The sequence below is a fragment of the Bos javanicus genome, chromosome 25 (assembly GCF_032452875.1).
Source record: "Bos javanicus breed banteng chromosome 25, ARS-OSU_banteng_1.0, whole genome shotgun sequence".
Taxonomy (NCBI): domain Eukaryota; kingdom Metazoa; phylum Chordata; class Mammalia; order Artiodactyla; family Bovidae; genus Bos; species Bos javanicus.
Window position 1 is genome coordinate 9,471,942 of NC_083892.1, and position 23,540 is coordinate 9,495,481.

Sequence of the window (23,540 nt, forward strand, 5' to 3'; positions counted from 1 at the left end):
ACAGGAATTATGTGCTTACTGTATCTGGCAGTGGGCTTCCCTGGTGGCTCAGCTGGTAAAGAATCCCCCTGCAATGCAGGAGACCCAGGATTGAGCCCTGGGTCAGGAAGATCCCTGGAGGAGGGCATAGCAACCCACTCCAGTATTCTTGCCTGGAGAATCCTCATGGACAGAGGAGCCCAGCAGGCTACAGTCCATGGGGTCACAAAGAGTCGGACACAACTGACTAAGCACAGCATGTATATCTGGCAATTTCCAGTGCCAGACACGACAATTTGCAGGGTTTTTCAAGTTGCATGAAAGGAGAGATCCAAAGTGTAAGAGAGCCTTATTGCCCTGAGACGCTCACTGTTTGAAAGACTCCCAGGAACTGAGAGCAGCTTAGGAAAGAGGAAATTCCTGTTTCCCCTCTGACTCGGGCACGGAAGTGGAAGGGGCACACGTCCCCCTGTTCTTTCCCACTCCTCTCTTCACCTGCCCCCCTGGCCTGCCCAGGGTCAAATCTGTACCTGTTTAAGGTGAGGCAGGTGGGACCCCTCTAAAGGGCTGTGAGGCCACCCAGCCCAGGAAGGCCCAGTACACAGGTTGGTCTACCCCCACCCCCAACTGTGCACACAGACTGCTTGGGCCCGCTGGGAGGCCCAGCTGAGCCCAGGGGAGCCACGCTTCCACGAGAGCCCCTAGCCCCGCACCATCCAGGCCACCATCTTGACCCCACTGCTTACCTAATGCTTGTGAATCTCCAGCCCCTCGAGGCCAGGCTTCTGAAAGTCACTGGGACAGGCCTGCAAGGGGAAGAGACAGCCCTGGCTTTCTGTCCCACGTGTGCGTGCCCTGGCTGCCGAATCAAGGCCAGAGCAAGCCCACGGTGAACTGAAAGCCTTCAGGGCTGCTTGCTCGAAGTCTTGGCTTAAAGCTGCACTGTTCACACTTAAGATAGCTCGAACCATTTCAGGAAGAGCCTGGTCACATTTAGACGATCTGTTTGTTGCTTCTAGAACTCAGGCTAGGTTTAAAAAAATTGTAACGGCTTTAATTCTATTGTTGTTTAGTCTTTCAGTCATGTCAGACTCTTTGTGACCCTGTGGACTGTAGCCCACCAGGCTCTTCTGTCCATGGAATTCTCCAGGCAAGAATACTGGAGTGGGTTGCCACTTCCTAAGTCATGTCCCACTCTTTGCAACCCCATGGACTGTAGCCCACCAGGCTCCTCTGTCCATGGAATTCTCCAGGCAAGAATACTGGAGTGGGTTGCCATTTCCTTCTCCAGGGGATCCTTCCCACCCAGGGATAGAACCCACATCTTCTGCATTGGCAGGCAGATTCTTTACCACTGAGCCACCTGGGTAGTAGTAGTAATAGTAGTAGTGTTAGTCACGTCAGTGGTATCCGACACTTTGTGACCCCATAGACTGTAGCCCACCAGGCTCTGTCCATGGAATTCTCCAGGCAAGAATACTGGAGTGGGTTGCCATTCCCTTCTCCAAAGGAGCTTCCCAACCCAGGGATCGAATCCAGGTCTCCTCCACTGCAGGCAAACTCTTCACTGTCTTGAGTCACCAAGGAAGCCCTCTGTAGTTTAAAGAAATCACTCTAAACCAACAATGGCAATCACAAAATGACAAGCGCTGTGTGATTCCACTTACGTGAGGTCCCTACATTAGTCAGACTCCTGTGGGTAGAAAGTAGGTGGTTGCCTGGAGTTTATTGGGGTTGGGGAGGGTGGAGAATGAGTTAAATGTTTAGTGGGTACAGAGTTTGCTTGGATGAAAGAGTTGTGGCAGCATGATGATGTGGGTATACTGAACTGTACGCTTAAAAATGACTAAAAGGGTAAATTTTGTTGTGCACATTTTAACCACAAACCACAAACAAAAACCCAGCTAACACTGGCAGCCTGGCTGATACAGAAAACCATCATAAATTGCCACTGCCAGCAGGCCTCCAGGACTTCCAAGTGTCTGGAGATCAGGGGTCCAGGAGTCAGACTTGAGTAACTCACCGTCTGGAACACCGTCTGGGACAGAAAACTGGCTGTGACTTTGCTGATGTTGCTCTCGCCTCCCATCTTACACAGGACGTAGCCATACAGGTTGGCGGCTTGGAGAGAGATCCCAGCTATCACGAGGGCCTGCACTTAAACAAACAGAGGTCATTCTCCTGAGAGCACAGATTGAAATGTTCCTCCCAAACCAAGCAGGAGTGTTTCCGGCCCACGCTCACCAGTGTTCGGCAACCTTTATGGAGAGCTTCCCTGGTGGTTCAGTGGTAAAGAATCTGCCTGAAATGCGGGAGACCCTGGTTTGATTCCTGGGTTGGGAAGATCCTCTGGAGAAGGGATTGGCTACCCACTCCAGTATTCTTGCCTGGAGAATTCCCTGGACAGAGGAGCCTGGCAGGCCACAGTCCATGGGATCACAAAGAGTTGGTCATGACTGAGCGACTAACACTTTCACGACAGGGGCTAGGGGAACAGAGGCATGGGGAGGGTCATGGCTAAAGGGCTCAGGATCTCCAGGGGTGATAAAAATTTCCTAAAACTGACTGTGGTGCTGGCTGCACAACCCTGAGAACAGACTTGTTGCTGTTGTTCAGTCGTTCAGTCGTGTCCAGCTCTTTGTGACCCCACTATACAGCCCACGGGGTCACAAAGAATCGGACACGACAGAGCGATTTTCGCTTTTTCGCTGGCTGTAGCCCTCGAGGCTTCTCTATCCATGGGATTTCCCAGGCAAGAATACTGGAGTGGGTTGCCCTTTCCTTCTCCAGGGGATCTTCCTGACCCAAGGATCAAACCTGTCTCCTGCTTGGCAGGTGGATTCTTTACCACTGAGCCACCTGGGAAGCTCCCGAATCAGACACACAGAATGAGCGCACTGCCTGGTATGTGAATTCTTTCTCGATAAAGCTGTTTCAATCCACCGATCGCTCAATCAAGAACAAAAACCCACTTCTACAACCGCCAGTTCTGTACAGACATCCGAGCAAGTGTTGCCTTACCAGCCACTTGAGCTTCAGGGAAAATAAGGAGCTAAAAAAGAACACGATCCAAATCATGGGACAGACGACGAGGCCGAGCCAGAAGACCCGCGCTTCCGCCTCTGTGGCAGCCACCATGTCTGGAGAGACCTACGGCAAGAAAGAGATTCGGTTGCACAACTCGCAGGAACGGTCCCAAAGGAGTGTGGTCTGATTTTCGTTAATATCACACAGGCTTCTGCCAGTGGGGGCTCTGAACGGGCACCAGCCCCATGGGCCTTGTGTCCGGCAGGGATCAGATCATGCAGAGCTTGAAAGGAACCCATAGGGCCTTTCTACGGCCGTTTTCTCGGCTCTAGCTTGACAAGTATTGGAAGATACCTTTCTGGCTTCAAAAATCCAGTGGCTTTTCCCGTCTTCATCAATCTGGTTCCACCAGCGAAGACCCACCATGAGTCGTCCGGTTACATTCTGAGAAAAGTGGACAGAATGCTCCTAATCAGATCACAGGTCAAGAAAGAGGCCTCATCTTATCCTGAATGAATAAAAGTGACCAATTCATGTCGAACCTGAGGAGAGGGGGACTGAACAGTGGGGCTTTCTCGAAATCAGTTTTAAGGTCTATAATTCTTAACTAAGCTTACCTTAAAAAGCAACTTACCTGTCCATCGACAAAGGAATGGATCAGGAAGATGTGGTACATATATAAAATGGCATATAACTCAGCCATAAAAAGGAATGAAATAATGCCATGGCAGCAACATGGATCGACCTAGAGATTATCACACTGAGTGAAGTAAGTCAGACAAAGAAGGACAGATATGAGGTGGCATATATGTGGAATCCGATGCAAATGAACTTATTTACAAAACAGAATTAGTTATAGATACAGAAAATAATCTTAGGGTTACTGGGGGAGGAAGTGGGGGAGTGATAAATTAGGAGATTGGGATTGACATATACATACTACTATATGTAAAATATATATATTTTATCCCTTCTCCAGTAGATTTTCCTGACTTAGGAATGGAACTGGGGTCTCCTGCATTGTAGGCATATTCTTTACCAACTGAGCTATCGGGGGAACCCATATATAAAATAGATAACTAATAAGTACCTACAGTATAGCTCAGGGAACTTTACTCAGTACTCTAATGACCTAAATGGGAAAAGAATCTAACAAGAGAAGACGTATGTGTAACTAATTCACTTTGCTATATGCTGGACACTAACACAACATCGTAAATCAACTATATTCCAATAAAAACTTTTAAAAATTAAGTTCCATTCACAAAAAAGACAGACTCCCCAGACATACATACACATATGTCATATATATACATATACGCCTATTTTATAGAATTTTAAAATACATTATTTATGATATGATATGTGAAATTTACAAAAAGCCTAAAACCCTGTGGACTTGTCTCCCTCACATAGTACATGTCTGCAAGCATGGCAGTGGCCACCCAGAAGCCATTTATTCAACTATATAATGTACTTTTTTCCTCTGCTTTTAAGTGATGTTGGCTTAGTATTCTCAAGTGTGCATAAGGGTCAGTGAGCGGCTGGAAACGCAGCCCGTGTTTCGGAAGAGGGAGTCACAGGTTGCGGGGGGCTGGGGCTCACCTTCACAGACCAGAAGTCAAAGGACAGGAGGAGAAGCACAGTCACAAAACAGCCCACGAAGCTCTTGCTGAACCAGTCACAGCCCACGTAGGTGACGATGGCACTCACGCGGAAAAACAGGTGGAAAAACGTGGCCACCGGGTGCCTAGGAAAGAACCCAGAAGCCCGCTCAGACCAGGGCCCCAAGGACAGTGGCTGAACGTGCTCTGTGGCTTCCAGGACCCACATGTTCCTGGTGCTTCTCAACCCAGACTCCACCAGGGCACAGCTCAGAGAAAGCATCACTCGCCTAGAAGACTCAAAACAGTCCTCATCACACCAATATTTTTCCCACCCTCGAAGAATCCAGTACTTTCCCATAATCTGACTGCAAATATCACTTGCCCTCTTCGAAACTGGGTCACTTTTCAAGTGTATCGTGACAATGATCACCGCCTTCCTGCCTAGCAGCAACAATGACCAGTTCCCCAAAGGGAAATGTTGGGTTATTCCGCCAGTAACTGAGCTGCGTGGTCACATGCAGCCCATGGGTTCAGAAGCCTCACATCAGCGGGGGCCACGTGGGCATGTCCAGGTCCAAACCACTGGTGCTGGTGATGAAGTGAAGTTGCTCAGTCGTGTCTGACTCTTTGTGACCCCATGGACTGTAGCCTACAAGGCTCCTCTGTCCAGGCAAGACTACAGGAGTGGGTTGCCATTTCCTTGCCATGCCACCAAGGAATGATGGTGATGAGCAGCATTTAACCCTGGAGCCAGAAAGCAGGCCGTATGCAAGGGCAAGCGGTTGGGGAGGTATGGACTGAGGATGCATTAGCCGATCCAAAGTATTATATAGAGGATGGATCAACAGCAAGGTCCTCCTGTATACAGGGAACTACAGTCAATATCCTGTAATAAACCTCATCAAAAAGAATACGAAACAGAATGTATATACATGTATAACTGCTGAGTCACTTTGCTGTACAGCAGAAACTAACACAATATTGTAAATCAACTCTACTTCAATAAAATAAATTTAAAAAAAAAAAAAGAAATTGATCCTGCAAGCCCCATTCAGTTCAGTTGCTCAGTCGTGTCTGACTCTTTGTGATCCCATGGACCGCAGCATGCCAGGCCTCCCTGTCCATCACCAACTCCCGGAGTTTACTCAAACTTATATCCATTGAGTCAGTGATGCCATCCAACCATCTCATCCTCTGTCGTCCCCTTCTCCTCCTGCCCTCAATCTTTCCCAGCATCAGGGTCTTTTCAAATGAGTCAGCTCTTTGCATGAAGTGGCCAAAGTATTGGAGTTTCAGCTTCAACATCAGTCCTTCCAATGAACACTCAGGACTGATCTCCTTTAGGATGGACTGGTTGGATCTCTTTGCAGTCCAAGGGACTCTCAAGAGTCTTCTCCAGCACCACAGTTCAAAAGCATCAATTTCTCAGTGCTCAGCTTTCTTTACAGTCCAACTCTTACATCCATACACGACTACTGGAAAAACCATAACCTTGACTAGACGGACCTTTGCTGGCAAAGTAATGTCTCTGCTTTTTAATATGCTAGGTTGGTCATAACTTTTCTTCCAAGGAGTCTTTTAATTTCATGGCTGCAGTCACCATCTGCAGTGATTTTGGAGCCCTCCAAAAATAAAGTCAGCCACTGTTTCCCCACCTATTTGCCATGAAGTGATGGAACCAGATGCCGTGATCTTAGTTTTCTGCCCCATGACAGGTAGTAATTCACTGCTGGGGAAAGAGGGCGGGCAACTTGACACTAGCAAACTAACCCAGTATTGCCAGACCCGATATCTCTGCAGGAAGCTAGAAACCTAGACCTTCTGTGGGAAATCTGAGTTTTAAATGACGGCCACTCATTATGTCAATAAAATGCCGCAGGCTGTGTTTCACAGGGCCTGGGAGCCTCCAACTTGCCACGTCTAAAGGCAGCCAACAGGCCTTCGGGGGACGAGCCTGCTTGATCTCCGAGAAGGAAGGCGGTCAGGGTGAGCACCGTGGAGGCTCCTGTAGCACGGTGGGCTCCTGACTCCCACGGGGATGTCAGCTAAGATTCAGATGCAGGGTGTGTGATGACCTCGGCACTTACTCCTCCTCTTGCAAAGGAAGAAGGGGCTGTGCCCAACGCCAGCTGTTCTCCCGAAGGTTCTCACCTGTGCCTTTCAGATGCCGAGCTCTCCTGGCATCTGACCGAACCAGAGGCATTTAAGAATTAGATGTGATCGCATGGCACTTCCAAACCTGATTGTTCCAGAAGACAAGACTCTGGGGAATCTCTCATACTGTTTTCTTTTGATCACGCCACATGGCATGTGGAACCTTGGTTCCCTGAACTGGGATAAAACCTGTGCCCCCTGCAGTGGAAACGCAGAGTCTTAACCACTAGACCGTCAGGGAAGTCCACCTCTGATACCTCTTTTTGCCTCATACATTATTGAGGATTTAACTGTCTTAACATAATTTCGCCCCCTTCACCCAAAGATGCATGCATTGCATGCTTAGCTGCTAAATCGTGTCCAACTCTTTGCAACTCCATGGACTGTAGCCCGCCAAGCTCCTCTGTCCATGGAATTTCCCAGGCAAGAATGCTGGAGTGGGGACTTCCCAGGTGGCGCAGTGGATAAGAAAACGCCTGCCAATGCAGAGGACACGGGTTCGATCCCTGGTCCAGGAAGATTCCACATGCTACGGAGCAACTAAGCCCATGTGCCCAACTACTGAAATCTGCGTACTTTAGGGCCTGCAACAAAGAGTAGCCCCCACTCTGCAACTAGAGAACACCCTCGCGCACCAATGAAGACCCTGCCCAGCCATAAATAGATAAAATTATTTTAAAAAAAAGAATGCTGGAGTGGGTTGCCGTTTCCTCCGCCAGGGGATCTTCCCAACCCAGGGATCAAACCCGAGTCTCCTGCTTGGAGGCAGATTCTTTACCGCTGAGCCACCTGGGAAGCCCTTCACCCAAAGATAAATGAATCCTTTTCCAATGTCCTTTGAGGGCAGAGACCATTTTTATACCCCCAAGAGCACCTGGCTTTAAGATTCTCAGCAAATATTTGTTGTGTTGAACCTTGTAATCCAGTCCCTTTGGGCTTACTGGGAACATCTGTCTTTTTTGTAGAACAGTACAGACTTAAAAGGTGTACAGAGGCCCAAGTGTTCACTAATCCAAGGTGAAACCCGGAATTTATGCCTTCAAATAAATCCCCTGCCCACCCACTATTTTTCTTTTTCTGACTGTGGTTTCCTGAAATAAAATGCAGAAAAAATTCCACTTGTTGGAAGGTTCTGCTTTAATTGAGTCCTGGTTAACTGACTGTTTCCTTAACTTGAATGGACGGTATCATTATTGTTGCTGCTGTTGTTTTAAGTATCCAAACCAAGCCCAAAGCAAGCAGAAAAGGACTCCTTTTGTACTTTCAAATAATGCTTTAATCCTGTTTTACATGGGCTGTTCTCTGGACAGCTCTTCAAACCCTCACCCCCTCTCCCTGCAGTCTGCCTAGCCTGGGCCCCGGCTCACCCGTCTCCCTCCGCTAACACAAATGTGAGCTCAGAGATCAGCTTTCACATTCTGAGTTTGGAAGGCTGTGGTTTGAGCCTACCCACCCTTCCCTGATATGGGGTCCCCTGTGCCCTCAGCCTTCTCTCTGGCCACCTCTACAGCCTCGGAGCACATATGAGCCAACAGTCATCTCCACCTCTCAACACCACCAGCTTCCAGCTCCCTGATCCCAGGCACCCACTTGGTGCCCGCGCCTTGACAGGCAAACAGTACAGAGATGCCCGACTGCCAGGGTCCAACCTCTGAGTAGCTCCGCAGCTGTCCCTAAGCTACAGAACTTCTCATTGCCTCAGTCTCTGCTTCTGTAAAATGGGAGGGCCCATGGAAGCCCCTGCCGAGATTATTTGCTTCAAAAGATTAAGTGAAGGTGGCAGGTATACAGTGCCTGAAACACACACCATGCTCAGTCGTTGCGAACAGCTGACAATCTCACACACGCTCAAAACCGTTACCCAAGGAGCCAAACTGTAAAATTCCCCCTCTGACCACACTTTCTCTCTCTCATTCCCCAGGGGCTGACTTTTCATCTCTGCAGGGATCCCCCAAGACTCCTGATCTCCCCCATAATGCCCCAGCCCCTCTGCTGTTACCAAGGAAACTTCCTCATCCTCAACTGTGCGTGCTCCGTCGGTTCGACTCTTTGTGTGATCCCATGGACTATAGTCCATCAGGCTCCTCTGTCCATGGGATTTTCCAGCAAGAATATTGGAGTGGGTTGTCATGCCCTCTTTCAGGGGATCTTCCCAAACCAGGGATCAAATGTGCATCTCCTGCATTGGTAGGTGGGTTCTTTACTGCTTTTACAGAAGTATTTTCTGATCAGTATCCATCCTGCCTCCTCCAACCCAGGACAGAAGCCTGTTATCTCAAGAGGAGGAAGAAGAGAGAATGATAGGTGGTGAAAAGGGAAATGAGATTACCTAAGTCAAGGTCAGGAGGGTCTAGCTGGGCTTTTGTTTAAATTCAAAGCCACTTTCACAGTTCTGGGCCCAGCACACATCTTGTCTCCCCCTGTGGAGGGAAAGCCAGTAGGTTTGCATGATATGTGCTTGAAAGTTACCTGAGGAGGCCTTAAAATGCTCACAAGGCTACCCTGGTCCCATGACATGTGGGTTTAGATTTGGAGTGGGGCCTGGACATGATGCTTTCAGGTTCTGGTGCTGGAGAAGACTCTTGAGAGTCCCTTGGACTGCAAGGAAATCCAACCAGTCAGTCTTAAAGGAAATCAACCCTAAATATTCATTGGAAGGACTAATGCTGAAGCTGATGCTCCAATACTTTGGCCACCTGATACGAAGAACCGACTCATTAGAAAAGACCCTGATGCTGGGAGAAATTGAAGGCAGAAGGAGAAAAGGGCGACGGAGGATGAGACAGTTGGATGGCATTACCGATTCAATGAACTTGAACTTAGGCAAATTCCAGGAGATGGTGAGGGACATGGAAGCTTGGCGTGCTGCAGTCCATGGGGTCACAAAGAGTCAGACACAACTTGGCGACTGAACAACAACAAATGGACATGAACTTTACAAAGAAAAATCACTGCTCTATCCTGGTTTGGGGGCTTCCCTGGTGGCTCAGTGGTAAAGAATCCACCTGCCAATGCAGGGGACGCTGGAGTCATGGGTTCAATCCCTGGGTTGGGAAGATTCCCTGGAGTAGGAAATGGCAACCCATTCCAATGTTCTTGCCTGGAGAATTCCACGGTCAGAGGAGCCTGGTGGGCTATAGTCCATGGTGTCCCAAAGAGTTGGACATGACTTAGTGACTGAGAACATCCTGGACTCACAAACTCCCATCCAAACTCCACTTCCTGTTTCTGTAAATAAAGTTTTATTTGAACGCAGCCATGCTCACTCATTCTCTGGCAGAGCTGAAAATATCTAACCAGAACTCATGCCAATCCCTGCTCTAGACAGGCAGGAAGAATTTGATGATGAAATTAGGCTCCATTAAAGACAAACCAAAATGAATCAAACTGCCAGTAATGACCTCTCCCCGCTACTTCACCACCTACTTCCAAAGCTATAGGGCAGGAGCTGCCGGACTGGAAGAAACAATGGATTGTGCTTGAAGTCAGAGCAGTGAAGGCAAGAGCAGTGACTGACACACAAGAGGGCTTGTGACGCTGGAGATGTCCCACATCTTGATCCCTCATGTGCATCTATATAAAAATTCATCCACCTGTACATTTAGGATGAATGCGATTTACCGTATGCGCTGCTGCAGCTGCTTAGTCACCCAGTCATGTCTGACTCTGTGGCCCCATGGACCGTAGCCTACCAGGCTCCTCTAACTGGGCAAGAATGCTGCAGAGGGTTGCCATGCCCTCCTCCAGGGGGTCTACCCAACCCAGGGATCAAACCTGTGTCTCTTACATCTCCTGCACTGGCAGGCAGGTTTTTTCACCATCTGGGAAGCCCTTTAGTCATAACTTCCCCCATTTGGAAGCACCAAGATGTCCTTCAATAAGTGAATGGATACATCATAGTACATCCACACAAAGGAATATTTTATTTTTCAGCACAAAAAAGAAATGAGCTCTCAAGCCATGAAAAGACATGCAGGAACCTTAATGCACGCTACACAGTGAAAGAAGCCAGGCTGAAAAGACGACATACTGTATGGATCTAACTCTATGACATTTGGAAAAGCCTCAGCTACGGAGACAGGAAAAAGATCAATGGTTGCCAGCGTGTAGAGACAAGGAGGATGAATAGTTGGAGCCCAGGGGATGTTCAGAGCAGTGAAACTGGTCTGTATGACCACTGGTCTGTATCCACCACTGTCATGGTAGATACATGCCATTATACGTTTGTCAAAGCCTACAGAAGGCATCACCGACTCAATGAACATGAGTTTGAGCAAACTCTGGGAGACTGTGAAGGACAAGGAAGCCTGGCGTGCTGCAGTGCATGGGATCGCAAAGAGTCAGACACACTGAGCAGCTAAACAGCAACTAGGGAAGGTACAGCGTCAAGGACGAGCCCTGACAGAAACTGTGGACTTTATCGAACAATGCACTGGTTCATCACAGCAAATGTGTGACGGTACTGCAAGATGATAACCATAGGGGGAACTCTGGGGTGGGGAGGGGCTTAGGGGAACTCTCTGTACTTTTTGCTCAGTTTTTCGGTAAACCTAAAACCACTCTTAAAAATGGTCACAGGTTGGGGGTGGTGCTCTGTCTAGCCAGAGTAAAGTCAGGGGTGGGGTTGGAGAGGACCATGTACCCCAGGCACACACATCCCCTTCCCAGCAAACTTCCTTTTTTTTTAAGATTTTTTTTTAATATGGGCCATTTTTAAAGTCTTTATTGAATTTGTTACAATACTGCATGTTTCATGCTTTGGTTTTTTGCCTGAGAGGCGTGTGGGATCTCAGCTTCCCAACCAGGAATCGAACCCATACCCTCTGCAATGGAAGGTGAAGTCTTAACCACTGGACTGCCAGGGAAGTCCCCCTACAAACTTCTAAAACACATTCAAACTGGGGGCAAAAGTTTGATTTAATTGTCCATTCCACAGTGATTTAATAGTTTCTTTAAAAGTTGCCCTTTATTGATTAAAATACTTTGAAAACTAATTCTTTATCAAACATCCAATTTTAAATACTCCAGTTCAGTTCAGTTGCTCAGTCATGTCCGACTCTTTTCGACCCATGAATCGCAGCACGCCAGGCCTCCCTGTCCATCACCAACTCCCGGAGTTCACTCAGACTCTCGTCCATCGAGTCAGTGATGCCATCCAGCCATCTCATCCTCTGTCATCCCCTTCTCCTCTTGCCCCCAATCCCTCCCAGCATCAGAGTCTTTTCCAACGAGTCAACTCTTCGCATGAGGTGGCCAAAGTACTGGAGTTTCAGCTTTAGCATCATTCCTTCCAAAGAAATCCCAGCGCTGATCTCCTTCAGAATGGACTGGTTGGATCTCCTTGCAGTCCAAGGGACTGATCTCAAGAGTCTTCTCCAACACCACAGTTCAAAAGCATCAATTCTATCATCTTTCAAATACTCTGAAAAGCCTTCTGCTTTTCACTGTGGCAAAGGTCTGAGGAAAGACAGTATCTTTTCTCCTTCCTTTACTTTGCTACAAAAATAGCATCTGAAATGATGTCTAGAATTTGCTCCAAAATAATCTGGGGGCAGGGAGTGGGCGGAGGTAAAGATGAAATAGTCTGGCCACGTGTTGATCATGACTGAAGCTGAGTAATGGGAACACCGGGGGCATTGTTCTCTGTACTTTTATGTAAATCTGAATTAAAAAATAGAAAAATAAAGAAATCATCAGAGGTAGACTCAACTTTGCATCGAGCCAAGGCACGTTTCAGAAGAAAAAGAATAAAAGGTCTATAGGTTGCTATTCTGGGGGCCATCTGTGGTCAAAAAAAAAAAAAATCATACCTAAAAATCCCCAGTTGAGTAACTGGCTGCTACAGCTGGATGCATAAGGAAAATTTCAGAAAATAGGTCTGTCCTTCTGGGCTTACCAGTTCCTCTGCAAAAAAGAAAGGCAACCCCTCTCTATAGAGTAAAAATGCCCACCCACCTCCAAACTGGACAGTCAGTACAGTGAAAGACAGAAAGCCTTGATCCACACTCACGCTCCAACCTTTCTGTGTACATGGTTCTGGACAGGGCATTAAACCGCTCAGAGCCTCGGTTTACTCATCTGTAAAATGGGAGAATAGCATTTAACCTCAGATGGCCAAGGCTTCTAGGAGGAAAAACACCTACGGTGCCAGACCAGAGGGGGACATGTTGTTAACATCACTCTACATATTGTTTGATTCATTCATGGTCAAAATTTTTGAGAATGGGAGAAAGTGAGAAAAAGCCTTGGCCGGTCATGATCCTTTCGGATGCTTTCCATTGGATGCTCTTTCCTCATTGTTGAAAAGAAGCAGGATGCTACTCTGTATTTCTTCAGCCCTGACACCCACTTAGAGTCAGGTGGCTCTCACACTAACAGCAGCGTGTCGCCAGGAAGATGTGGCAGGGAAGGGGACCCCAGAGAGTGACGACGAAGACCATATCCACCTGTTCCCTTCCCCTCGTGCCCTGGAGTGTGTTAGCAAGGCAGGATCAGTGGCCTACCCCAGGCTTCCTGAGCCCAAATCTTCATTTTAACGAGATCTGCATGCTCGTTGCCATCCAGGAGTCCTCCTTTGTTCTATCTTCAAGGTAAACTCAGTCATGAGGACAAAGAGGGAGGAAGGAACCCACACTTAAAAAAGCCTTGCTAACCCAGCAGGTGAGCTGTGGGGGCTAGACGGACTTTTCTAGAATGCTCCAGATGCAACGTTAGTGCCATCACCCTTCAGACTCCAACTTCTTGTTTCAGATGACAGCACATCCTCATCCTCGCCCAACATCTGGGCCAGGAAGGCAGGCCTGGGGCTGCTGGGATGTCTCAACAGATGCTGGTTGCTAAGCGCTCAGAGTTTTGATTCAAAGGTCAGCATGACAGAGATCTGAGTATGGAAGTGAATAAAAGAACAGACTTCCCTCTGGCCGCCACAGTTTTCCCCTCTAGTTTCTGTTCTTTATTTCTTTTTAAAGAGATATCCCATCTTTATCAGCTAGGTATAGTGGTTGAGTTGCTAAGTTGTGTCCCACTCTTTGTGACCGCATGGACTGTAGCCCACCAGGCTCCTCTATCCATGGGATTCTCCAGGCAAGAAGACTGGAGTGGGTTGCCATGCCCTTCTCCAATCAGCTGGGTATGCAGAGCTGCAAAATGCTGGGCAAAGGGAACCCCCAGAGATGGTTCAGCAGGCCCCTGGCCGCTCAGCCCTGGCTGGGCCCTCTGCGGGGACCCGAGCTTCTCCTCGAGGGCTCCAGGGGTGATTCTTCCCCACCGACTCTAGCTACCGCCCACTCCCTGCCACTGCTGCTGTGCAAACCACAGACCAGATTCCTTAAAGACCCAGCATTTTCAAATGAAACGGGAACACAGAAGAGCCGAAAACAAGCCTTCAAACAAAACCTTGCACACGAAGTTTCACAGAGGCAACGTTCACAGTCACCACGAGGCGGAAGCGGCCCAAAAGTCCATCAGTGGACTCTCCGTGCAATGGGGTGTCACTCAGCCACGAAAAGGAATGAATCGTGGAAACCTGCTCCAGTGTGGGGGAACCTCGACAACCTTAGGCTCGGTGAAAGAGGCCAGACACAAACACACAGATACTGTAAGATTTCACTTATGTAAGCTACCCGGAAGAGGCAAATTCATAGAGACAGAAAGCAGAATATAGGGTCCCGGTGGCTGGAGGGAGGAGGAAATGGGAGTTGATTGCTTCACATTCACAGGATCTCCACGTGGGGAGTTGAAGGGGTTCTAGAGGCGGATGGTGGTCACAGTGACACAACAGTCTGAACGGACTTACTGCCACCGACTTGAGATGCTTAAAATGGTAGATTTTTTTGTCATGCATATTTAACAACTGAGAAAAAAAAAATGAAAAAATTATTGAGTACTATCGATGCATGCAACCACACGGAGGAACCATGGAAACATACTAAGTGAAAAAAGTCAGACATGACAGGTCCCATAGTGCAGGATTCCATTCTTGTGAAAAGTCCAGAACAGGCCAACTCACAGAGACGGAAAGCAGGTAAGCGGTTATCAGAGGACAGAGAGTGACTGCTTCATGGCTATGGGGTTGCCATTTGGGGTGATGAATTTATTCCGGAATGAGACAGTTAGGATGGCTGCATAGTATTGTCAGCATCCTAAATGCCACCGAATCATTATTATTTTTTTAATATTTATTATTTATTTGGCTGTGCCAAGTCTTCGTTGTAGATTCTGAGATCTAGTTCCCTGACCAGGGATGGAACTCGGGCCTCCTACACTGGGAGCTCCGACGCAGCCACCGGACCACCAGGGAAGCCCGAATCATTCACTCCCAAATGGTTAAAACGGTCAATCTGATGTTATGTGTTATTTTACAAGTTAAAAGGGAGAAGAAATTGGGGTGGGGAGGAAGAGAGAGATGCTGCCTTCATCAGCTCTCCTTTGGAGGGCAGGCGAGGTGAGTAGAGAGAGTCCTGGGTACAAGTTCAGAGACAAATTCATAGATTTAAATCTCAGCTCCACCCCTGAGGACCTGTGTGACCTTGAGTAAGTGACTTAACCTCTCCGTGTGTCCCAGTTTCCTCATCTGTAAAATGGGATAAGAGTCAGGACTACTGAATTGCACAAACCAGGAGACGTCGTTCAATCATTGTTAGTGTGAATCGTGTTCTCTGGAGTAAGAAGTACCAACTGCACGGAGCTGCCAGGAAGATTACGTGAGAATCACAGGCAAAGAAGGACTCAGTATACTGCCTGGTTCAATAATGAGTTCAATACCCGCTCTTATCAGAAATAACTGTGCATTTGCCCTGGGGGCTAATCATTCCTGTTATACTATTGCATGACACAGTGCTTTTCCTTTCCACATGCACACCACCTGGCTCTCTCGCTTTTTTTTTTTTTTTCCTTTTTAAGGCTTGTGGGATCTTAGTTCCCCGACCAGGGACTGAGCCCGGGTCCTCAGCAGTGAAAGCATAGCGTCTTGGTCACTGAACCGCCACCACCTGGCTCGCTTGTTAAATGCAGACTCTGATTCAGGAGGTCTGGGTGGGGCCCAGGAGTCTGCGTTTTAATGAGCATCCAGGTGATGCTGATGCTGCTAGTCCATGGACCACCCTCAGAGTAGCAGGGAATATAGGAAAGTGCTGTTTTTGCTCCCCAGGGCTGCTAAAACAAAACACAGCAAACTGGGTAACACCAAGATCATGTTGTCTTAAAACCCATCATTTCATTGTGCTCAAAAAAAAAAAAAAAAAAAAACAAAGCAAAACAAACACCAAAATCTCTGTGTCTGTAGGCTTGGTTCCTTCTGGAGACTCTAGGGGAAAACCCATCCCAGTCCCCCTCTCCTATCTTCTGATGTCAGCTGGCACCCTTGGGATTTCTTGGCTTGTACCTCCATCACTTCAGCCTCTGCCTGCGTTGTTGCGTGGCCTCCTTCATGTGTCTGTCTTCACACAGCTGCCTTCTTTCAAGGACACTAATCATATGGGACTAGGGCCCCAGCCTACTCCAGGATGCCCTCATCTTGGCTAATCACATCTGCAAAGACCCTATTGCCAAGTGAGGTCACATTTGAGGAAACCCACATGTATCTCTTGGGAAGGATATAAATTTTTCAACCCACAACACCTACCTGGGGATAAATGAGCCCAGAGGACATAAGCAAGGCTGAAAAGGGACAGAGCGCCGCTCTGCAGTTGAGGGGTCAGAAGCTCAGGGAGTCTTGAAGCAAATTGCCCCTGGCCTGGAGCAAAGAAGCAGCAAAGAAGCTGCAAATCTACACATGCTCAGCTCTTCAGCTGCAGGCCTTGGAGGAACCATCTGCCCAAGGAAGGGTGGAAGGGTCATCTCTTCTGATTTGCACAAAGGTGCCCTACAGGCTAGCAGCTGCTCTGAGGGGCAGAATCCGCCCAGAGTTTCATCTGTCAGTTTCCACCTGTCAGCTGTCTCGCAGAGACCCATGGAGCAAGTGAAAGGGGACACAGGCTTGGTGACAATAGTGAGTCCCCAAAATACATCCACTAAGAGATGCTATTAATATCAGCCCTGCCTGATGCACTCCCTGGTCACAGAGCCGGAGAGCTGGCGCAGGAGACAAACCCAGACTGTGGCTTCTAAACTCCCTTCTCCAAAGGAGCCAGAGCTCCCTGGAGAAGTGATGCCTCCAGGCACAGATGGAGAAATGAATAAGAAATGAATACGGGATCGGAACATCCCAGATCACAAGGAAGCTGTCAAAGACTGTGAGAGCCAGGTCAAAACATTCAGAGGCCAACGGATAGACACTCCCATTGGCCAAAGATGGGAGAACCTGAACAGCAATAAAAATGTCTGAATCCGTGAGTCATGTGATACTTATGCAAAACCCTCAGTGGTCACTTATGGGGGATGCTGGGGAGCAAAACTCATCACTTGGAAAATGGAAAAATGAAGGGCAAGAATGGAGCATTTATTATGCCTTTTCTCTGTACAGTATATCCTGCAATTTATTTGAAGAGGGGAAGTTTCTCTTTCTAGATTACTTCAGCTCACAGATGGAGATGGAATGATAGTGTGCTTAGAATGTCACCATGCTGCAGCCCCCAACGCATTCATTCATGAGCAGCTGCTGAGGACAACCAGGCATTAGAAGCCCCCAACGGAAGAACTCATAGCTCAGCTGGTAAAGAATCCACCTGCAATGCAGGAGACCCCAGTCCAATTCCTGAGTCGGGAAGATCCCCTGGAGAAGGGATAGGCTACCCACTCCAGTATTCTTGGTCTTCCCTTGTGGCTTAGCTGGTAAAGAATCTGCCTGCAATGTGGGAGACATGGGTTCCATCCCTGGGTTGGGAAGATCCCCTGGAGGAGGGCATGGCTTTCCACTCCAGAATTCTAGCCTAGAGAATCTTCATGGACAGAGGATCCTGGCGGGCTACACTCCATGGGGTTGCAAAGAGTTGGTCACAACTGAGCGACTCTTCATCATTATCCCTAGTCCAAGAGAGTATGTCAGAGGCTTGGAGTCAGTTGGCTGACTGTTCCTTTGCACTTTGTAAAGTATTTTACTATCCTGAGGAGAGAGACATCTGTATTACAATGCTAGGAAAAATGTGAGGATCCATTAACACAATCTGTGGCTGTTTCTGAGTCATTCTGAAAGCCTCCTTACTCCCGTAATGAGTGAGGAGTGAGTCATCGGCCATGGAACACCCAAGGCTGAGCCCCTGTGTAAAGAGAATTTCCTTCGGGCTGGAGTAGGGCCAGCCCCAGGCCATTCCCCTTGGATTCCAACCCGAAGTTACTGAGCCAGTCTTGATTAAGGAGATGTCATCAGCATCACTTGCCAGAATATATGGCTGAGCCTTCCATCACCACCTGCTATTGTTGTTTAGTCGCTGAGTCCAACTCTGTTGGAGCCCCGTGGACTGTAGCCCACCAGGCTCCTCTGTCCCTGGGATTTCCCAGGCAAGAACACTGGAGTGGTGGCCATTTCTGTCTCCAGGGGATCTTCTCAACCCAGGCATTGAACCCACATCTCCCACATTGCAGGTGGATTCTTTACCGCTAAGCCACCAGGGAAGCCCATTATCAATACCTACCCATAACACACACGCGTGCACACACACACACACCACTCCCTACTTAATCCAGAAATAGATGCCAAGTCACTCAGAGCAGAATCACATTGCAGAAGCCTGTCACACCCATCTCAACACCTACTGATTCAGCACCTTTGGGAATGGAGGTCCTGAAGTTTGGGTCCTTTGTTTGCTGAGTTCACTGGGGATGCTGATAAGAGCTGACATCCCTTGGGAATGCAGGCCCAGGGACAGGCGTCACTGTCCAATCTCAGAAGTCCCAGCAGGTGGCAGAATTGGGACAACGGTCAATTTAAGCCAAGTTCCCCATGTGTGTCCCTGGAGTCCAGCCAGTCTGGGCGGCCAGCATCTTTCACCCTGGCCCCTTCACCAGCCTCCTAACATCTTTCTGCTACCCTTCTTGCCCTACAGGCCACTTGATAGTCACCGGGAGCATTATCAAGGGTCAGTCAGATCATGCCTCTCCCCTGCTCAAATCCCTCCAAAGACTGCCCATCAAAGCAGAGCAATTCCAATTTCCCATCAGAATTTTCAAAGCCCCCGCAGCTCTTCCGTAACAAATCTCCAACTGCCTCCTCCTCCCACTTCCCCACTTGCTACACCCTGGCCTGGTTCCAACCATCCCTAGACTATGCTCCCACCCCGGGGCCTTTGCACTTGCTCTTCCCTCTGCCAGAAGTCTCTTCCTGTGCATCTTCCCATGCCTGGCTCCTCCTCCACATTTTGGTCTCAGTCCAAATGCCCCTTCTCAGGCCTTCTCTCAGCCCTCTAGAATCTAAACGGGCCGCCTGGACCTGGCCCCCTTTCTCATGGCACTTACCCCCTCTGATGTTACTTTGTGTAGATATTCACTGATACATTCACTGTCTCTTCCCAATTAAAACGTCAGGTCCACGAGGACAGGGACCATGCCCATCTAGTTTCCTCTGCAGTCCTTAGAACAGGGCTAGGCACACGAAGGTCCTTGAAAGGTGTTCTTGACTTAACGAATAAATGAGTGAGTGAAAGAATAAACCAGTGGCTCTCAAATGGGAGGTGATTTGGGGTCCCTTGCCAGCAGCGTCTGGAAATGTTTTTGGTTGCTGCAACTAGGGGACTGCTTCTGGAATCTAGTGGATAGAGGCCAGAGATGCCGCTAAACATCCTAGCGTGCACAGGACAGTCCCTGCCACAAACAATGTCCAGCCCCAAATGTCAATAGTGTCAACTGTGGAATAAATGAATGATGAGTTAAACCCTCCTGGTCCACATGGTCAAGCTTGGAACATCAAGGAACCAACGTCCGACCACCACCTCCTCCTGGTTCCCGATGCCTTCCTCAACTGTGTGAGTTATGGTTCAGAAGAAATGTCCCTTGGGTGACTATATTGTTGGCGTTGCTTATGTAATCAATTTCATGTTAACAAGAAACATAAAGAAGGGGAACTAAAGGAGATGGAGACGTAAGGGGTTAATTTCAAAACATGTAATTCTGTGTCCTAATCAAAGAGAACTGAAATTTGTCTAGTTCCTTGATTCTGTGGGTTATTTTCCTTGGTAATCGTGAACCTTCCTTAAAATTAAACAATCAGCCTTTTGTGAGACCTACTTATGTGTCATTATTTCTGTATTTTTTAAAATAGATTTTAGAGTGGGGACAGGGGCAGAGTGATTTGTTGCACATACAGAGGTCTGGGTGAGGGGTCCTCACTAATTGAGGCAATCAGATTTTCTAACAACAAAGAAAAAACAAAATTATTCTTCTCATCTGTGTGTTGTAGCACAATGTGTGTGGAACAATCAGAGATGTACCTGTTTTGATTTCTGGGAATAGTGGACAGCCACTGAGGCATATCTGTACCATCACCTGCCCGCTTCCTTCCTTGTCCCGCCACACCATCAGCTTCTCAGGGGTCAATGTCAAATACAGAGGTCTCAAGCATGCTCTGCGTCCCCTTAAATACAAATTTAATTTCCCTAAATCCAAACCCCAGAGACAGCAAGAGAATAATGAAAACAGCGTTCTCAACCAGGGGCAATTCTGCCCCAAGGCCACATCACTTGGCAGAGTCTGGAGTCATCTTTGGTTGTCACAACTGGGTGGGGGGGGCAGCATTACTGGCATCAACTGGGTACTGTCCAGGGAGGCTGCTAAAATCCTGCAACACACAGGACAGCCCCTACAAAGAACCAGCCAGTCCCAAGTATCCACTCCAGTGTTCTTGCCGGGAAAATCCGATGAACAGAGAAGCCTGCAGGCTACAGTCCACAGGGTCGCAAGACACAGTTGAGTGACTACTGAGCACACATGTGTATCAGTGCCAAGGGCTGAGAAAGCCTGCTCTGCCAAAAAGGGGCAACTCCACACTCTCATCTACACAAGGAAAATACGAAGGACTCCCTGGAGGAAGCAGATGATGAAAAGCCTGAGAATGCTGATCCCAGGGCAGTGCCTGTCCCCAGGGATCCCCACCTGCATGAACACCTGCTCCCCGAAGCACAGCCTAACCTAAGATGCCACTCCAGAGCCAGATCTAATGGTTCAAATCCCCACCTTGCAACTGCACAGCTGTGTGACCTCAGCTCGGGCCAATCCCTCAACTCTTTCCTTCAATTTCTTTCATCTTGAAATTAATTTTTTAAAAAATCACAGTATCAACTTCATAGGCTTGTGAAAAAGTGAAAGTTGCTCATTCGTATCCAACTCTTTGGGACCCCTGGACTGTAGCCCACCAGGCTCCTCTGTCGTGGAATTCTCCAGCCAAGAATACTGGAGTGGGTTGCCATTTTCCTTTTGCAGGGGATCTTCCTGACCCAGGGATCGAACCTGGGTCTCCTGCATTGTAGACATTCTTTACCATCTAAGCCACCAGGGAAGCCCTCATAGGTTTGTAATACAGCTTAAATGAATATTATGAGTAAAACACTGAGAATAGTGCCCACGATAGTAAGTGTTTGCTATTATTTTTCACTCAATCTAACTTCCCCTTAAAAGCAGCCAAGAATTTCATCTGGAGCTCGTTTTGAGGAACAGCTTTGCGTGTCTGTCATGGAAAGATGAATGGACAGTGGGACACTTCTTGAAAGACAAAACATTATCCTACTTGACAGGCTAGGTGCGGATTTTGATTCCATGTGATTTCTGCCTTGGGTCCCGGCCCCACCAACAGGGAACTCCCAATGGTGCCTGAGACCAGAGGGTAGTGGTCCCCTCAATTTAAGGTCCATTGGGCTGAACGAGGACCAACCACGGAACACTGACCAAACCCCACCAGCAAACCAGCCCTGACAACTGAGACCATCCTCAGATCCAATAACTCTGCCTGGAGCAAGAGGACATCATCCCACTTTGGATGGGAATCCATTGGAAATCACAACATGTGGGTCCAAATGAACTTTGTGAAGACAGTGCTTTGAAAGCATAAACCAAACTTTCCATCCGAGGGACAGTCCCCAGCTCCAGGGACAATCCCAGCGTGACATCCTGTTGCAACTGAGGCTCCACCCCAGCCCTGCCCAGAGTCAGGATACCAAGTCACACTTATGATCAGAGAATAGGTACCATTTATATGTGACTGTAGCCATGAACGGAGAAGGCAATGGCACCCCACTCCAGTACTCTTGCCTGGAAAACCCCATGGACAGAGGAGCCTGGTAGGCTGCAGTCCATGGGGTCGAGAAGAGTTGGACACGACTGAGCGACTTCACTTTCACTTTTCACTTTCCTGCATTGGAGAAGGAAATGGCAACCCACTCCAGTGTTCTTGCCTGAAGAATCCCAGGGACGGGGGAGCCTGGTGGGCTGCCGTCTATGGGGTCTCATGGAGTCGGACACGACTGAAGCCACTTAGCAGCAGCAGCAGCAGCAGCCATGAAATTAAAAGACGCTTACTCCTTGGAAGGAAAGTTATGACCAACCTAGATAGCATATTCAAAAGCAGAGACATTACTTTGCCAACAAAGGTCCGTCTAGTCAAGGCTATGCTTTTTCCAGTGGTCACGTATGGATGTGAGAGTTGGACTGTGACGAAAGCTGAGTGCCGAAGAACTGATGCTTTTGAACTGTGGTGTTGGAGAAGACTCTTGAGAGTCCCTTGGACTGCAAGGAGATCCAACCAGTCCATTCTGAAGGAGATCAGCCCTGGGATTTCTTTGGAGGGAATGATGCTGAAGCTGAAACTCCAGTACTTTGGCCACCTCATGTGAAGAGTTTTGACTCATTGGAAAAGACTCTGATGCTGGGACGGATTGGGGGCAGGAGGAGAAGGGGACGACAGAGGATGAGATGGCTGGATGGCATCACCGACTCAATGGACGTGAGTCTGAGTGAACTCCTGGAGTTGGTGATGGACAGGGAGGCCTGATGTGCTGCGATTCATGGGGTCGCAAAGAGTCGGACACGACTGAGCGACTGAACTGAACTGACCCGCTGGCCTCGTTACATATACTTTCTTCACCCAATTGAGTCCTCCTCACACAGCCTGTGATACAGCTAACCTCATCTCCATTTTACAGATGAGAAAATAAGAGAAGGGAGCTGCAGAGTCCCTCCATGAGATGAAGATACTGTGTCTCTGACTTGTTTCCTTCTAGAGAACCAAATAAACAGGTATGTGTATGTGTGTACGCTCAGTTGTGTCAGACTCTTTGTGACCCCATGGACTGTAGCCCTCCAGGCTCCTCTGTCCATGGAATTTTCCAGGCAAGAATACTGGAGTGGGCCATTTCCTACTTCAGGGGATTTTCCTGACACAGGGATCAAACCCATGTCTCTTGCATCTCCTGCATTGGGAGGTAAATTCTTTATCACTTCGCCACCATATATGAAAGCCTATTTATGTCTTGTGAGGCTGCCTGCCAAGTCAAACCCACAACCACAGTTAGTTGGCTGGGGAATGGTGGAGCCAGGACCCAATCCTGGGACTGCCTGAACTTGCGTCCAGGCTCCTCCTGCTCCTCAAGGCCGCTGGAAGCCCAGAATACTCACTAAAAGTTGGTCTGCAACACAGCATGACTAAAACATAGTTACCATTTGGCTAAGCAGTTTGGCTTCTAGGTTGTTGCCCAAGAGAACTGAAAACATATATTCAAACATAAACTTGTACCTGAATGTTCATACGTGTGTGCGAGTGTGTGTGCATGTGTGCACGCTCAGTCGCTCAGTCGTGTCCAACTCTTTACAACCCCCTGAACTGTGGCCTTCCAGACTCCTCTGTCCATGGGA

The 23,540-nt window shown here is 48.3% G+C and overlaps 1 protein-coding gene across 2 annotated transcripts in view; it reads right to left on the minus strand.

Annotated features, from left to right (window-relative positions):
* The window catches only part of TVP23A (trans-golgi network vesicle protein 23 homolog A), a 44,965-nt gene that overhangs the window by 1,685 nt on the left and 19,740 nt on the right, over nucleotides 1–23,540 (minus strand). Inside the window, exons 4-8 of one of the 2 annotated variants that reach the window (XM_061401121.1) lie at nucleotides 4,612–4,756; nucleotides 3,361–3,450; nucleotides 3,001–3,129; nucleotides 2,003–2,131; nucleotides 726–785 (exon numbers count right to left, since the gene is read on the minus strand). In XM_061401121.1, coding sequence (XP_061257105.1) covers nucleotides 726–785; nucleotides 2,003–2,131; nucleotides 3,001–3,129; nucleotides 3,361–3,450; nucleotides 4,612–4,756 — 553 coding nt within the window. The remainder of the gene's footprint in view (nucleotides 1–725; nucleotides 786–2,002; nucleotides 2,132–3,000; nucleotides 3,130–3,360; nucleotides 3,451–4,611; nucleotides 4,757–23,540) is intronic. The other variant, XM_061401122.1, reaches the window with a different exon arrangement.